This window comes from Artibeus jamaicensis, unplaced genomic scaffold (genome assembly GCF_021234435.1).
Source record: "Artibeus jamaicensis isolate MK-2021 breed Jamaican fruit bat unplaced genomic scaffold, CSHL_Jam_final contig_464, whole genome shotgun sequence".
Lineage (NCBI taxonomy): Eukaryota > Metazoa > Chordata > Mammalia > Chiroptera > Phyllostomidae > Artibeus > Artibeus jamaicensis.
In genome coordinates, this window is record NW_026521842.1 from 22,997,449 (window position 1) to 23,015,019 (window position 17,571).

General features: G+C 39.1%; 1 protein-coding gene across 3 annotated transcripts in view; it reads left to right on the forward strand.

Moving 5' to 3' along the window:
• CDH8 (cadherin 8) overlaps window positions 1–17,571 on the forward strand; it is a 348,795-nt gene that overhangs the window by 158,665 nt on the left and 172,559 nt on the right. For all 3 annotated transcript variants that reach the window (XM_053666794.1, XM_037161975.2, XM_053666795.1), the window contains exon 4: window positions 3,037–3,156. In XM_053666794.1, the coding sequence (XP_053522769.1) occupies window positions 3,037–3,156 (120 nt within the window). The remainder of the gene's footprint in view (window positions 1–3,036; window positions 3,157–17,571) is intronic.

Below are 17,571 nucleotides of genomic sequence, written 5' to 3' on the forward strand. Positions count from 1 at the left end.
GAGAGAGAGAGAGACATCGATGTGAGAGAAACATTGATTGGTTGTCTCCCCTATGTGCCCTGACTGGGGATCCAACCCACAACCCTTTGGTGTGTGGACAACATGCGAACCAACTGAGCCACCTGACCAGGGCTGAAGTTAATTTTTAAACAGTCTGGTGCCCAGTATAATCATGTGGAACTATAGCTTTGTATCAGAATTGCTTAAGAAGATTTTTGAAAATCCTCCACCATCATCTTTGTCTTGCCATCTCATAGATCTGAGAGGGACCACAGGGATCTAAGTATCATTCAAAGCTAGATTCTGATTAGTAGTTAGAGTTTCGACACCCAGGTTTAGCGTGTGGTAATTGCTAGGCCCCTACACATATTACTGAGTTTGACCTTCTCCCACTGGAAGGTCATTTTGGCGATGACAGAGGTTTTTAACTATCTCTTCCATTCTCTTTTCCCAGTGCCCAGGCAGTGATTGGAACTTAATGCTCACACTCATTAATTTCACGTCATACTGAGAATAAAACTTGACTTTATTTTTCTGATAATGTGTTGCTTCATGGTGAGGGGGAAACATTTCTCCTCAAAAAGAAAATCAGAGAAAATTACACACAACCAAATGCAGCAATACAAAAAACACTGAGGCACGTCCTTCTGCATGGAAGGGCTCCCCCTTCTCATCTGGCTCTGACCTCTGTCAGCACTTTCAGTGGCTCTTGAATTCATTCTTGAACCTTTTTGCAACTAGTTTTAGACTCAGAGAAAAGTTGCAAGAATAGTTCCTGTGCACCCCTCACTCAGTCTACTCGCCATTGAACATGTTACGTACACTTAGTGCAAAGGCCAGAACAAGAGTATTCGCACTGAAATCCATCTTCGTCATCATTCCCTGGTGGCAAGGTTTTATCACCTCTCATCTGGACTGCAGCCATGACCTCCTAACTAGTCTGCTTACTAATCATCTACATCTCTGCCTCCAGTTGAGTCTGGGAGCAGGAACAGAGAGAGACCCACCATGCAGGTCTGAGCTCCAAATGAAATGCCCTCCCCATCTTGGCCTTCACATGCCCCCTTTATCTCATTCGCAGCTGCATCTCCAACCTTAGCTTTGATGGCTGACTTTTCCAGTCCCCTCTCCCTTAAGAAATCATTTTGGAACTTTTATCTTACTATACTCCTCTCACCGGGAAAGTTTTTTGCTCGCGTTCTTTGCCATCCCACAGGGCATTCAAATAACTACACAACTATACTTTCACATGTTACTTCCCCCAGCTAGTTGATGAGCTACTTGTGAACGTGAGTCTGGAGTTTGTTTTTATAATGTGGTTCCCAGTGTCTGGTGGAGTGGCATTTGGTGTGTTTTCCTTCTAACTGTCGATTTTATAGAACCTGTGCATCATTCCTCTGAGTAGAAATTTTAGAGGTACAGATCTATCAACTGCTCCGAAAATATTATTGTTATATATTTCAGTGTAGCATCCATAATTGAAAATTCATCAAAGATTTTGACTGGCAGGATCTTGAAAAAGCTCTTTCTTATTTCAGTAAAGAGAGAAGTTTGTGGCTCAGATCCACCCCTGACTTCCTGCCACAGAGAAACATTCTTGCCTTCATTGCTAGGGGTGTTCCGTAGGTGGCCCAGGGTTGCTTGTCCTTCAGCTGAAGAGAGCTGCCTGGCCCAAGGTCAAGGCTCCTTTCCGAGGGTGGGGGAGTCCTAGAAACCTGACCTCATTTCCACAATGGCGTCCCAGCTCTAGAGTCCCCAGTGGAGGCCACTGAAGCCTTTGTTGTGACGGCATCACAGCCCAAGTGCCAATATTATCTTCACTTCTCTAGACATTGTTGGAAGAGGACCACCCGCATACGAATTCTGCACAGAATCTCTAGCTCAGAGTCTGCTTTCCAGGAAACTCAACTGGGATGCTTCCCTCATGACATTGTTAGACAATTTATTCATCCATCTACTCATGCATTAGCAAATATATATTTGATCACTGTCACATGTCTGACAGTTACCGGATCAGGAAGACACTGATGCTGCCCTTGTAGAACACGATGCTTGCTATTACACCAGAATCTGATTTCTCCCCCATTTCGGTAGTTCCCAGAATTACCCACAGTCTCTGGGAGTATTTTGCCTTCACTTATACGTGACCTATTGCTTATCATTTCTTACCTGCCCTTCTTCTGGTTGAACTCCACCTGCCTTGAGTGATCTCACTCAGATGCTACGTCTCTCAGAAGTCTGCCCCTGACCACCTTTGCTGCAGGACAAAGTGGGGTCCAAAGCTAGTGCCATTGCCTTCAGCTGGATTTCTCTACATAGCTGCCTGTCCCACCCCCGTTCCTTCTCACCACCAAACTGTCAACTTCTTGCCTCTAGATTTTGTCTTAGTATATATACTTCATGTCCAGCAAATCATATGTGCCTAACTGCTGAAGGAGGGAATAAAAAATAGATAATTAATCTGAAAAAAAGAAAAGATTTTGCTTCTATTATTTGTAAGTCCCCATTACCTAAACATATGGATGAATTGGTGGTTCCAATCTTATTTTATATTCTGAGCAATGAAATAAGATGGATAAACTATCCCTCTGATATTTCTGGACAGCTTTTACCAGCAGCCATTTTTTTGTATATTCAGTTGTGCTCTTGCAAAACTTCAGTGCTACATGTTATGTTATTGTATTATTAAACTTACATTTCATATTTCTTTGGTATATTTCCTTTTCAATCTTCTCCAAGCCTACATGAGTCTGATAGTAGCTTTGAAATGAAAACTACAAAGAAATCTTAAACAATAGAGATTCTAAAAGGGCTATCTTTATGTAATACACCAGTCCAGCAGTACTCTTTCTTTTAAAAGACTTGAATAAGTTATGATGGAGTAGTTCTCTCCATATCTTTAAAAAGATTTCTTTTCTTCCTTATTCCCACACATGGGTTTCTGTATGATATGCTTAGCAAATTTTAGCTCTTGGCAAAGAATCATGTGTTAATTACTATCTTTCTCACTTTCTCTCTCCTTTTTTTTTTTTTTAGGTACGTCTGTCACAAATGTAACAGCCACTGATGCTGATGACCCAGTTTACGGCAACAGTGCCAAGTTGGTTTACAGTATCTTGGAAGGGCAGCCTTATTTTTCCATTGAGCCCGAAACAGGTTTGTGAGCTAAATTTTGAATTCTATTCACCATGTTATTGCTTCAGGGAAACATTTTTCTTGGGATTTGGATTATGAAATGTTACGGTTAAGTACTTTACTGCCTGTATCAATAATATTTGAATGTGTTATTTCTGTGCAGTGTGAGGTACTTGGCAAGCCCGACAATCATCTTGATACTGATTAAAACAAATTGCAGCCCCTTTGCACAATATCACCTATTTAACAGATGGCCTGCCACCGTATTTTATCCTGGGGGGACAAGGGGCCTGTACATCAGGCAGGCTTAAATACCGCATTTAAGAATAAATTTAGTTACTCTGCATTGGCTGTAGGATTCTGGGCTTATGCATCTTCCTAAGTTTCAACCTGCACATCTGTAAGGTGGGCATGGAACCCACCTCATAGTGTTAGGGTCAGAATCAGATAAAGCAATAAAATCAGCCAGATGGTTATGACACGTGGTAACAACTCAATGGCTAGATACTTTATTTGCTATTAGATTCGCCTTTTGTAAAACAGAGACATCTACCCACTAGAGTGTTTAATAAAGATATTATTATGTATTCTAATATAATATATTGTTATATTATAGATAATGTTTTATTATTATTATTACCAATATTAAATCTAGTCAATATTCTGAGTCTGGTGGTATAGATTTTAGGAACCATAATTTTATAAAATAATAGATTTTATGAATGAAGATAAATCTTTTTATTATTTAATTTTAATAAAATACTTAGAGCCCTGGCTGGTGTAGCTCAGTGGATTGAGCACGAGCCTGTGAAGCAAAGGGTCGTTGGTTTGATTGCCAGTCAGGGCACATGCCTGGGTTGCAGGCCAGGTCCCCAGGAGAGGGGACACATGAGAGGCAACCACACATTGATGTTTCTCTCTCACTCTTTCTCTTTCTCTTCCACTCTCTCTAAAAATAAATAAAATATTTAAAAAAATACTTAGAGATTAAAGCCATTTTGTTAGACTTTTTATAATCCACGGGCTATTTTAGTGGCACACTTGAAAACTACCATAAATAACAATATCTTTTGTGTTTATTATTCTTCTCTATTTGGTGGTTTAGTCTGCAAATTTCCAAGTAAAAAAAATTAATATAAAGCCACATACACATGTAATATCATCTCTTTGATTCATGAGTTTTCAGCATTACTGAGATAAATTTTCATGTTGTACCATGAAGTCAATTATTATTTAAATTATTAAATTAAAAATTTAAAGGCCCCTCTTTTCTTTAACTCAAAGAGTAAAATTTGCATCCATTTAAAAGTGAGAAAAAATGCTTTTGTACATAAATAGGTCATGGCTTAAAATTGAATTGAGATTTGGAAACAAGAAAGAACTCTCCTAAAGTGTATTAATTAGGGGCATAATTACATGTTCTTCCTCAGTGAAGGAGGAGTCTGCCGTAAATTCCATCTCCTCTGGGCTCCTCGATGACCCTGGGGAAGTGGTGGAGCTCTGGGTTTCACAGGAAAAAAAGTCGGAATGTGTTTCATTACTTGGCCAAAGTCAGAGTACAGAGTTGAGATCAGAATTGAAATTCACAGCCAGGTCTTTGCTTTCAAAGCCACTGTGAGATGTATCTGAATGTCACTTTTTTAAAAAAAATGTTGTTCAATTGCAGTTGTCCCCATATTTTCCCCATGACTCTACCCTGCCCTGCCCGTCCCCCTCCCACATTCATTCCGCCCCTCCTCTTGCCCCCCCTCCCCCTCACTGTTGTCCTTGTCTTTGGGTTCTTTAAACATGTTCCTTGACTTAACCCTTTCCCTTCTTTCCCCTGTTATCCCCTCTCTCACCCCTCTGGCCACCATCAGTTTGTTGTTTATTTCCATGTCTCTGGTTTTATTTTGCTTATTTGTTTGTTTTGTTGATTAGATTCCACTTGTAGGAGATCATATGGTATTTGTCTTTCACCGCTTGGCTTATTTCACTCAGCATAATGCTCTCCAACTTCACTTTTCATGGTCAATAATTATGAAACAGGGGCTTCTGTAAAACAGAAACATGTTGACTATTTTTTTAAGTGGAGTTGAATTATTTCTCCTTTACTCCTTGACTATTTGTTCAGTGGGATCTTTCTTACACCATTTCCAGTATAATACAGATATTAATCCACCCCATATCCATTCTGCACTCACTCTGTGCCAGACACTGAATTGAATACAAGGAGGAAAAGTCACAAAGGTTAATCTTATCATGCAAGTATCTCACAATCCATTTTGGAAGACAGATTTTTATTCTCAACATAAATAAAAAGAAGCATGGTGATATCATATAAATAATTCATATCTTGAAAATAAATTACCAGGAGAGAGAGATAATACAAGACATCCCCCCACCACCACTAAGTCAGAGGACTTGCTACTTCTAAGTCTCATTGACTTATTGTGGTCATTTGTTTGATGAAGCATTGTCGGCATTAATTTATTAACATTTACACTTTACCCAGCATATGAGAGTCTGTCTCTACATTCCTTCATTTCAGTTTTATCATTCCCAGTGCGACAGATACAACATTATTTGATTTATATTTTAGGAAGTAAATTCTGGTACTGCTGTGAACACTAGTGGAGAGAAATGATACTTGACCAACATACACAGTAGGTGCTCAATAAATATTGGTTGAATGGTGTTGAGTTTTTCAACGAAAGCAGATACAGTGCAGAAAGAAAGAGAGGCTCAATCTGGGAACCAATAAAGAGTCATCCCGAGTCCTTCCACTGAAACAGAAAGGCACAGCAGTGAAATAGAAGCGCGGCTGGTGCTGGTGCAGTTACCCTTGGGTGTGCTCCGGGCAAGGCAGGGTGCCGGTTGTTCCCAGAGAGTCTCAGAGGGACCCTCTCTGGGAGGCCTTTTCAGTCTTTAAAAAAAAAATGAGATTGGTGCAACTGTGTGTGTAGGAGACTATACAAAGGGGGCATGCCAAAAATAGGATTTATTTATAAAAATTGTGTATGTATTCTTACATGTTTAAACTTCAATCACCTTCAAAGTACTCTCCATTTGATGCAATACATCTACAGAGACGTTTTTCCCACTGCTCAAAGCAGTTTTTGAGCTTGTCGATTTTAGAGCCTTTTAGTGCTTCTGCCATTTTTTTCCGTTTCGTGTCTTCCACCTCAGCAAAATGTTTCCTAATGGAGGAGTTTCTTCATCCTGGCAAACAACAAATGTCTCTCGGGGAAATATCAGGTGAATGGAAGGGTGGGGCAAAGGGGTCGTGCTGTTTTTGGTCCAAAACAGGTGAACACTCAGGGCAGTGTGGGCAGGTGCACTTGCAAATTACCCATTGTGAAATCAGCAAAGGCTTCGAAAGTCTTCAAAAAAAAAAATCACTGAAGCCAAACACAGCCTCTCACAACAATGCCAGCTGGCACACTGATATAGATAGTTTTCTAGAACACTCACTTAGCAGAGGAATCCTATACTACAAGGGTCCCACCCTAAAGAAGATAATTCTGGTTTTCGGGGGGGGTTCTCCCTCATAAGTGCCACGCAGAAACAGATTAAGAACACTTTTATAAAGGTTTGTGTTAGAAAAACAGAAAAATGTACAAAGGCCATTGAGCATTTGGCTTTTTCATTTTGTAAGCAAATGGAAAGTGACTAAAGGTGTGTGTCAGGTGTGTTCTCTGGGGCATGGACTCTGATACAGAGTTAGGAGGAAAAGTGGTTCACTGGGGCTTAATGTCTGAATGATAAAAGCACTGTATTAGTCCATTCTGGCTGCTGTAACAGAATATCATAAACTACTTGGCTTAAAAAAGAACAGAAATTGGTTTCTCACAGTTTTGATGGCTGTAGTATGAGATCAGGGTGCCAGTACATTCAAGTTCAGGTGAGGGAGGGCTCTCATCTGACTTTGCTGACCTGTGTCCTCATGGAAAGAGTGAGCTCACTCTCTGGCTTCTTGTTATATTGGGCACTAATACTCTTCATAAGGGCTTCACCCTCATAATCTAATCACCTCTCAAAGCCCCCATCTCCAAATACCATCACACTGAGATTTGCATTTCAATGTATGGATTTTGGACCCACCCAAGCATTCAGTTCACAGCAAGCGTGAAACAGGATTAGGCAGGGAAACCTGTAAAACAGCGGGCAGGTCTGGTACCCATGCAAGTTAAGGGAAGAGGAAGCAGGATCGTGCAGGGCTGCTTTAACAGTATCCCTGTCAAACCTGTGGGGTCCCTGGAGCGAATATATTTTTTAAGGAGTCCCATGTCACACAATAATAGCCAGTCTTTAGTCCAGCCCACTATGCTTAGTCACTGGCTCAGCTGTGTCTGGGAAGAGGACAACCTTGGCTTGAATCCTGAAACCAACTCTGAAGATGCTTCCGGTGTGAGGTGCCAACTAACCACACTCTTAGGCAAGTTCTTCCTTGAAGAGAAACCAAGCAGGGGCCTCAGTGGCTGCCAGAGCATGTGGAAAAACAAAAGAGAAGGTAACTTTCACCCTATCAGATCCAGGAAGGTGTTAAAAAGAATAATGGGCAGGCTTAGCACATGTTTGGTGAATTAGTCAAAACCTGAGAGTAGCAGTGTTAATAGGTGCATTTAATGAACACACTTGAAGGCTATGGATCAAAAACATTAAGAATGTCCACTAATTTTGACCTAGAAATTTAAATTCTAAACAAATAATGAGTTTCAGGGATGGGCATAGACTCGTTGCATGAGACATCTGTGACCCTGACAGAGTGCCCGGCGAGTCGGTCCTCCAGGTGGTTGGTCTGCCCATGACGTCAAGAAGAAGCATGTCGCAACTCAGTCCAAAAGCACTGGCTGAATCCCAATGCACACTGTTCCGATGTGACATCATCCTCAGTTTCTTTCCTTCTTTTTTATTTGAAGACCCAGGACAATGACATTTATATTTGGGTAATAATTTTGAAAGATGATTTCTCTTTAAGTTAAAAAATGTGTTTGACTTAATATTTTTAGTATTTGGTTTACAGTGAAATTGAGAGGAAGGTACAGAGATTTCCCATGTATCTGTTGCCCCCAAACGTACACAATTCCCTTCATTATCAATGTCACTCATCAGAATGGTACACTTTTTACCAAGAATCAACTCACACTGACATATAATAATCACTCCAAATCCATTATTTGTCTTAGGGCTCATTCTTTTTTTAATCTGCACCCAAAGATATGTTTATTTTATTTTTAGAGAGAGAGAGAGAGAGAGAAATGTAAATGCAAGAGAGAAACATGGATCATTTGCCTTTCACACATGCTCCAACTGGGGGATGAACCTGCAGTCTAGATGTGTGCCCTGACTGGGCGTTTGGCTGGAAACCTGGTGCACAGGACCATGCTCCAAGTAACTGAGCCACCCAGCCAGGGCGTATGGTTCAGTCTTCATGTTATATACTATATTGGTTTGGACACATGAATAATGACGTATGTTCATTGTTATAACATCCATAGTATTTTCACTGTCCTAAAGTCTTCTGTTCTCCGCTTATTCATTCCCCTAAACTCAAGTCCCCCCAACCCCTGGCAACCACTAATATTTTGTCTCTAAACTTTTGATTTTCCAGAGTGCCGTGTGGCTGGAATCGTAAACTATGTAGCTTTTGCAGATTGCCTTCATTCACTTGGCAATATGCGTTTAAGGTTCCTCCTTGTTTTCTCATGGCTTGATATCTCATTTCTTTTAAGAGCTAAATAATATTCCATTGTCTGGATATATCACAGTTTATCCATTCACTTATAGTAGGACATCTTTGTTGGTCCCAACTTTGGGAAATTATGATAAAGCTACAATAAGCATCTGTGTGCAGGGTTTTATGTGACCGTAAGTTTTCAGCTCCATTGGGTAAATGCCAAGGACCATGATTCCTGAATTGTATTGTAAGGATATATTTAGTTCTCTTTTGCATTCCAACCAGCAGCAAATAGGAGTTTCTGTTGCTCCACATTCTCACCTGCATTTGGCGTAGTTCGTGTTTCAGATTTTGTCCATTCTGACAGGTGTGTGGTGGCATAGCATTGTTTTCATTTGCATTTCCCTGATGCCGTACAACACAGCACATCTGTTCATATTTGTAAAGATTTAAGGCCTGTATTTAGATCTATTCTTTGTATGTGGATGTCCAGCATTATTTGTTGAAGACCCTGTCTTTACTCAATGGCACTGTTTTTGCTTCTTTGACACAGCTCTGTTGACTGTATTTATGGGGATTTATTTCTGGGCTCTCAATTCTGTTCTACTGATCTATTTGTCTGTTCTTTCACCAGTCCACCCTGTATTGATTGCTGTAGTTCTCCAGAAAGATTTAAAGTCAGGAGGTGCCATCATGCCAAATGTCTTCCTCTCCTTTAATATTATGTGGGCTATTCTGGATCCTTTATCTTTTCATATGGAATTTGAAATTAGCTTGTCATAGTCCCTGAAATAATTTGCTGAGATTTTGATTCTGATTGCATTCCATCTAAAGATCAACTTGAGAAGAACTGACATCTTCATGGCATTGAATCGTCCTACCCATGAACCTGGCATATCTCTATTTATTTACTTATTCTTTGATTTCATTGATCAAAGGCTTATAGTTTTCCTCATATAGCTTTCGTTCATGTTTTGTTACATGTATACCTAAGTATTTCACTTTGTGTGCTAACGTAAAAGTTATTGTTTTATCATTTTAAATTGATTGTCATTATGTAGAAAAACAATTGAACTTGTATTCTGCGATCTTGCTGTAATTCCTGTTAGCTCCAGAAGAATGTGTGTGTGTATGTTTGTCAGTTCTTTGGAAATTTCTACATGGACAATTATGTCATCTTAAAAAAACCCACTTTTATATCTTCATTCCCAAACTGTATACCTTTTCTTTTCCTGTTTTATTGCAATAGTAAGGATCTGTAGTACAATGCTGAAAATGGGTTGTGAGAGGGGACATCCTGTGTTGTCGCTAATGTTAGGGAAAATCTTCAAGTTTCTCACTTTTAAGTATGTTAGCTGATGGTCTTTTGTAGATAGTCTCTATCAAGTTGAGAAAGTTTTCTTCAACTAAGAGTTTTACATCCTGAATGGGTGTTGGACTTTGTCAAACACTTTTTCTTCATGTATTGATATAATCATGTGATTTTTTAAAAAATCTGTTGATATGATGTAGTACCTCAATTAATTTTTGAATGTATGATGTCTAACTCTTATACTTTTCTGGATTTGATTTTCTAATATTTTGTTGAGGATTTTTTACATCTATGTTCATGAGATAAATTAGTCTGTAGTTTTTTTTTTTTAATGTCATTGTCTGGTTTTGCTTAGGGTAACGCTAACCTCATAGAATGAGTTAGGAGGTATTCCTTCTAAAAGAGACAGTACAGAATTGGTATAACTTCTTCATGAAATGTTTGGTAGAATTCACCAGTAAACCCATCTGGGTCTGACCCCATTTCCTTTTTATAACAGGACTCTGGCCTTACTAGTGAGGGCCAGGCATTAGCTAAAATTACCCATATTACAACAGTGATCATTCCCTTACAGACTGTGAGACATGAGCATGTCCATGACAGTCATAAAGAAGGAGACTATCCACCAACACTGTCGTTATGTCCTTGATATCAAAATACTTTCAATAAGGACAAGAAACCAGAGGAAAAGAGATAAGAAGTCTTTTATGTGTCTTGTGATATCCTCACAGGAATACTAACAACAGAATTCTGGACTTTGGGACAGATAAGTTCTCCTGTCCTCTAGCTTGTTATATTCCAAACCTACAGAATTCATTTCTGTTGCCATAACACATTAATCTCTCTACCTCATGGAGAGCTTCTTCTCTTGTTTTAAGTACAAGCTTAAGACTGTATGAAATCTGCTATTTGTTCAATTAATTTTCTTCTTTGAATGCATAATTGGTGGTTATCTTATATATTGACTTATTTATATTTTTAGGTCACTTTTTATGCTACAGTGCTTCATCTATGAAAGAATGGGGGTTTGTCTGATTTGGTCACTTTATTTCTCTATGCCTAGCATTGTGTTTGGCAACTAGAAGTCCTTTGTTATGTGTTTTAAATAAGAAAGTAGAATGACAAAAGAAAAGAAGCAAAGGAAGAATAGAAGATGGAAGGAAGGGAAGAGTGAGTGAATATAAAGAAAGGGAAAAGCTTGCACCAACTTGTAGAGAAGATGTGTAATGAACCCTGTAGGGAATACAACTTGTCTCTAGTTCATATTTCTACTGTCTCTTCCTCTGGTGGAAAGAGCATCATTTCAGCCTCAGATGTAATTCCTGTTTTTGTTGTTGAGATTTACTTAGGACTAAAATGTTTGCATTTTCAAGTTTCGTACTATGTCTTACATATCTAGCCACTGCAGTGCTATTCTTGTACTTGCAAAAAGGAGCCTTGAGACTGTGATAAGCTCCTGCCCAGATTTAGTTCTAGATCACAAGTTGGGATAGAAAGTCTCAAGGGCCATTACACAAGGAAGGAATGGTTATTAATGTGCCTTCTTATTTCAGAGGTCCCTGTGATAGTAACAATAACTACAATAAACAAATGGAACATGTATTTGTGTTTCTACACTCCTCTAGATTTGATAGAACACTAAACCACACTGGAGGAAAGAATTACTCTCTCCATGTTGCAAATGAAAAAACTGTGCTTTGTAGAGAGTAAAGCAAAATGTCTTCCATCTTTAAATCAAATTCCCTGGCAAATTATAACAACAACAGGAAGAATAAAAACAACAAAAATATAAACAAAAAAACCCCTCACTTATTGGACTCATTATGTTCTTGGCATTGTGCTAATGGGTTTGCATGAATTATCAGTTTAATTTAATTTAGCTCTGATTGATGTGGCTCAGTGGGTTGGGTGACATCCTGCAAACCAAAAGGTCGCTGGTTTGATTCCTGGTCAGAACATAGGCCTGGGTTATGGCCAGGTCCTCACCGGGGGTGTGTGAGAAACAAAAATCAATGTTCTTCTCACACATTGATGTTTCTCTCCCTCTCTCTCCCTCCCTTCCCCTCTCTATAAAAAATAAATAAAATCTTAAAAATTTTTAAATTTATTCATCACAATATTTTGACATAGATAGTATTGTCATCTCAGTTTTTTACATAATAGTACAGAGGGTCAGAATTGACAAATTTCTTGCATAAGATGTTTGATTTAAAGTGCGTCTGTCTGATTTCCAACTCTCATTTTTCAATAGTCTTCTGTACCCCAACCTGACTGCCAAGCAGTGTAGCTCCTGCTTGGGGCTGCCTTTGCTTTATCCAGGGACCTGTAGTACTTGGAATCAGGCCCAGGTCTCTGCTATACGTAGACCCTGGAGGCATTTTGGTGACAGGAAAGATGTAAGACAGTAGTAATTGTAAAATAAATTGTCATTTTTTGGTGAATAGCTTCGAAAGGCTCGAAATAGCTTATTTGTATTGTATAAATGTTTTTTTTTTCCTTTTTACCAGCCCCAACACCATATGTTTCCTTGTAACATCTTAGGCACAGACAGGGAGAGATGTGGCATTTATTTTAAAGGCACTAATTTGAGGACAGTCATGAGAAAACAGTTGCAGTCCAGTGTAAGTGATTGAAGATGGAACGTGTAAATGAAATGCAAGGCATGTGAATAATAAATGCTTAATTATCTGGAAAAAGCACCGTAAACTTGCAGGACAGTCTAAACTTTGCTCCAGGCAAGCAAGAGTATGAAAAATGACTTGCTTAAAAATAAACTAACTTAATTCATTGACCTTTATTTTGAAGCTCAGACCATCTTTCTTCATTGAATACAAGTAACATGTGTCTCAGTGGAACCTGTGAAAATAAGCTTCAGAAAAAATACTCCTTGGTAAAGAAAATCCATGCAATGAATGCTTTCCTTTTAGAAAAATGAAGATAATACATGGAGACTTCATGGAATGCCTTCAAGGAATTGAGTCAATTTTATGCGTCCTGAGTCAAAGTGATAAATTACAAACACACAGGGTCTTTTTAAAATCAGAATTGCATAGATTATCATTTCCATGGCCAAGGAAACTGACTGGCTAAAGAATTTTTTCAGTGCAGACCTTTGAGAAGAAATATTCAGATAACTCAGGCAGACCAACAATGCTAAGAGAGGCATTGATAAGTGAGAATGTCTTTGTAACCTACATCAATCTGCATTTGGTCAGCATTTACACTCTGTAAGTCGTGTTCTCAGTGTTGAGGGTGCAATGTTTGTGATAAATCCTAAAAAGAAACCCATGTGGACAATCAAACTTGTGTGACAACATAGAACACTCAGAATGCATAGCATAGGGGTGGAGAGGAGTGCCAGCTGAGCAAACTTGTATGAAAAGAAGACAGCAAGGAAGCCTTTTTAAAGGTCCTCATGCTGAGCCGGGGCTGGCATGGCTCAGTGGGTTGAACTGTTGTCTGATAGACTGAAGGGTTGCAGGTTCAATTCCCAGTCAGGGCACATGCCCGAGTTCCAGGTTCAGTCCCAGGTCAGGACGTGTGTGAGAAAGTGGCTGATCAATATTTCTCTCTCACATCGATGTTTCTTTCTATCCTTCTTTCTTCCCCCTCCTCTCTCTCTAAAAACAATGAAAAAATGTCCTTGGGTGAGGGAGGAAAAAAGGTCACGCTGAAGGCTGTGTCCTGGAATACTTGTGGCACTTTTGACAAGTGACGGGTGCAGAATAGGATAAAGTTAAGGCATTTTAGCCAGAACAAATGAAGGGATATGTGGTCAGAAAAAAATTAAATATTGGGGGAAAAATAGTTTTCACTTCCTGAATGATATCAGAATTTTTTACTCTAAAGTGTTTTTTGGTGTGAAATGAATGTAGGCTAGAATTTAAAAATCGAAATTCTCTTATTAATTTTCTGTGTGACTTCAGATGAGTGGTTTCACCTCCTGGAATTAAGTCTGCAATTTTTAACAACGCTGATAATAGCACTGACCCACGCGTGGCTCGGTTGGGCATCGCCCTGCAAACTGAAAGGTCACCAGTTCCATTCCCTGTCAGGGCACATGCCTGGGTTGCAGGTTCGGTCCCCAGTGAAGGCATGTATGAGAGGCAGCTGATCAATGTTCGTCTCTTACATTAATGGCTCTCTCCCTTTCTCCCTCCCACCCCCTCTCTCTAAAAATAAATAAATAAAATCATGTACAAAAATAAAACAAACAATAAAACCACTGATAATAAAACTGTTTCCAAGCATTCATGATACTGAAAAAAAGCACTCCATACTTTGAATTTGGTCTTCACAAATTAAGAATAACTCTAATATTTTTTCTATTTTTATTGTATTTAATGAAACAAAGTGTGATATCCATGGTAGGACATTTCTACTTAGAAAAACCCCAAGCTGTTTTTTAATAGTAAATCAAAAAGTACTTTAGTGATATTAATTCCAAGATGCCAGTTTTTATTAAGAGCCTTGAATTTGTAGTTGAAAGTTTGACTGAAAGGCAGGAGTGACATGGGGAGGAAGGGAGCTGGTTGACCAGTTGTCTAGAACAGTTATATTGTAGGAGATAAGGACTCTTTCTAAGAGCTGGTCAAAGCTGAGGTATCTTTACCCATCATATGACTGACTCACTTAAAAACTCACAGAACACCCCAGAATAGGCCCTCCCATAAAGTGGTGGCCAAGGGTGGGGAAGGAGGAAAAGTGGCTTTTTCTATAATACCTGGAGTCTCTTCCATGACTTCTGGGAGAAGAACAGGAGTTCTCCCTAGAGAAGTCAGGCAGGAAGTGACTAGACAGGAGGGTTTGGGAGGGAGCCAGACAGTGCTTTTCTCACTACGGGATGCCCTCCTGATGCTCTCTTCATCCAGTATCTGTCTTCTTTACACAGTGTAGGGTATAGATTTCTATAATTTGGGAGGGAAGAATGTAGGCAGAGAGACAACACTCGCACATACACACGCATTCAGAACAACCAAGGGGCAAAGGAAATATCAGTGTGTAAGTCTATGTTGTTTTTTTTTAATCAAAAGAGAATATAGAGAAAGACAGCTGCCTGTCTCATGTTCCTTCCACCTCAGGTAGAAGAAACACCAGTGGATCCTTAGTAAAAAAATCATAGGCAATAACAATTACATGCCTGTGTCTTGGTGTTCTTATTTAATCCCATGCTATGCAAAGTAGCTGTTTTGAAATATCTTATTAAAGATGAGGAGCATAAGGATATTGATGTTTAATGATATGGCAAAAGTCAGACAGTTGACAAAGTTCAGTACATAGAGCTCACAATCAATATATGTTGAACAAATGAAGGGGTGAATGAATTAATGAGTGACTAACAAGAATCTAAAGTGTGTAATTCACGTGGTACTGTATTTAAACCTCACTGTGCCACTGCATCCAAATTAGATGATGTTGATGATGACGATTGCAAAACTTAACTTTAAATATCTCATAGATCAATAGTCTAGTTGGTTCAGTATGTATACATAGGATCCCACACAAGTGCTATTCCTCCCCAGTTTTGCTAATGATCGGATCCTCATATCCCACTGAGCATGACAGCTGGCTGCTTGCACACCCTGCCTTAACAGTCACTTCCCTGCTTGGAGTCTCTTGTGGGAGGTAAGGCAGGGTGAGTAAGCGTTGTGTTCACATTAATTGTTTTGTGATTACCAAAAATAATCTCAACCCACGCACATAAAATCATTAAGCTGAATGTAGTGCGACTGTCATTTTACTTACACCTTTGAACAAATCATTTTTATGCTCAGAGGGAGCCTGCAGTGCTGACTGAGGCCAAAGGGATGCGTTCTTAGTGAAACCGAGGACTTTGGAAGTGCATGGTGAATTAGAAGACTATGAACCACATGGACTCCTGAACATGTAACACCCACTGTCACACTGGGGTGCCTTGGGATGGGTTTATGTGGAAGGAAAAGAAGCAAATACTTACTCCCCAATGACACCTGTCCAACCCAAGTGGACCAGCTTGGTCAGGAACTTTTCCAGTTACTGTGCATCACGTCCAGGCAGGGTTTACTTGCAATTTCTATTTCTATGCCGATACTTCTTCTCTCCTTTGATAGATAACTTTGAATTTCATTTGTACTCCTTCAAAATGACTGGCTGAAGGAGGATAAAGATGTGTTTTCATTGATTTTGCAGAGAAGGGTGGTTTATCTAAGAATATCAAAGACTTACCAATAAATAAGAGGAGTAAATTTTTGACAACCCTTTATATACTCAAAAATCATATATATATATACACTCACACACACACACACACACACACACACACATACTTTTGGTGTTTTCATTTAAGGACAGCAGGTTTTATTTTTATAGTCCCACCCCCTCTCCCATCCTCATGGCCTCACTCTACCTTCCCAGCATTTGAGATTTACCTAATGCTGTATAGAACATAACACTGGTACTCAGTAATTGTTTTTAGATGTTGTGGTAACTGTGACTTTAGATGTATTTTCCAAAAAGAAGGATTGGAAACCAGAGAGTTAATATCATCATGTTGTCCATGATTACATACATATAATTATGGAAGCTCAGAGGAGGGTGTTACTTAATACAGGACACCGCTGTCCTTTAAGCAGAGGTAGGTCCTGTGTGCAGATTCCCAACCCACTGAGAGGCCGGTAGGAGGAATATACAAACACCCCATCTGTTTCCTTGAAATTCAGATTCCACAGACATCTCTGTGAAACAATTTCTTCTAGCTAAAGCCTAAAATATTACCATGTCTCTTCTTTAAAAATGCTATTTTTTAAAAAGGAGTTTCAACTCTAAGTACAGGGATCTTATCTAGTTCTTACCACACACCCCAATGCCTAGCACTGTGCTGTCTTCTGATATTCCAGAGCCACATTATAAATGAACAAATAAACACAATTAACTCAGAGATGAACATGGTGAAAGTATGAGCTTCTTTAAAAGTAATTTGATGCTGTCAACTTCAGATTCCAAGAATTTTGGATTTGAAGAATGGATGCTTTTAAGATGCCTAGAATATAGCTTTGAGTTCTCTTCTCATATTCAACATGTATCAGCACTTGATCATCTAATTATTTGGGAATGGTAGCTATGGCATTACTGAAAACAGACCAGGGACACAGGCTGCTACAGAACAACATCCCACAGCACAAATGCCTCTTCTTTAGATTGGTTTCTTCTTCCAGAATCAGTGACTTCTCACTTACCACATTGGCATATAACTGTAGATATTATGAGTATATTCTGTTCAAAAAATCAAGGGAAGAAAGGTGACTACTCACTGATCATCTACTCTGTGCCATTTCTTATCATTTTTTGTGACCATGTAAGTGGGTGCTATGATCATCATTTTGCATAAAAGAGATTAAAGCTCTGCACAAATTAATAAAATTAAATTAAAGCTACTCAGGTAGTAAAAGTCAGAGAGGTATCTTGACCAGATTTGTCTGATTTCAAG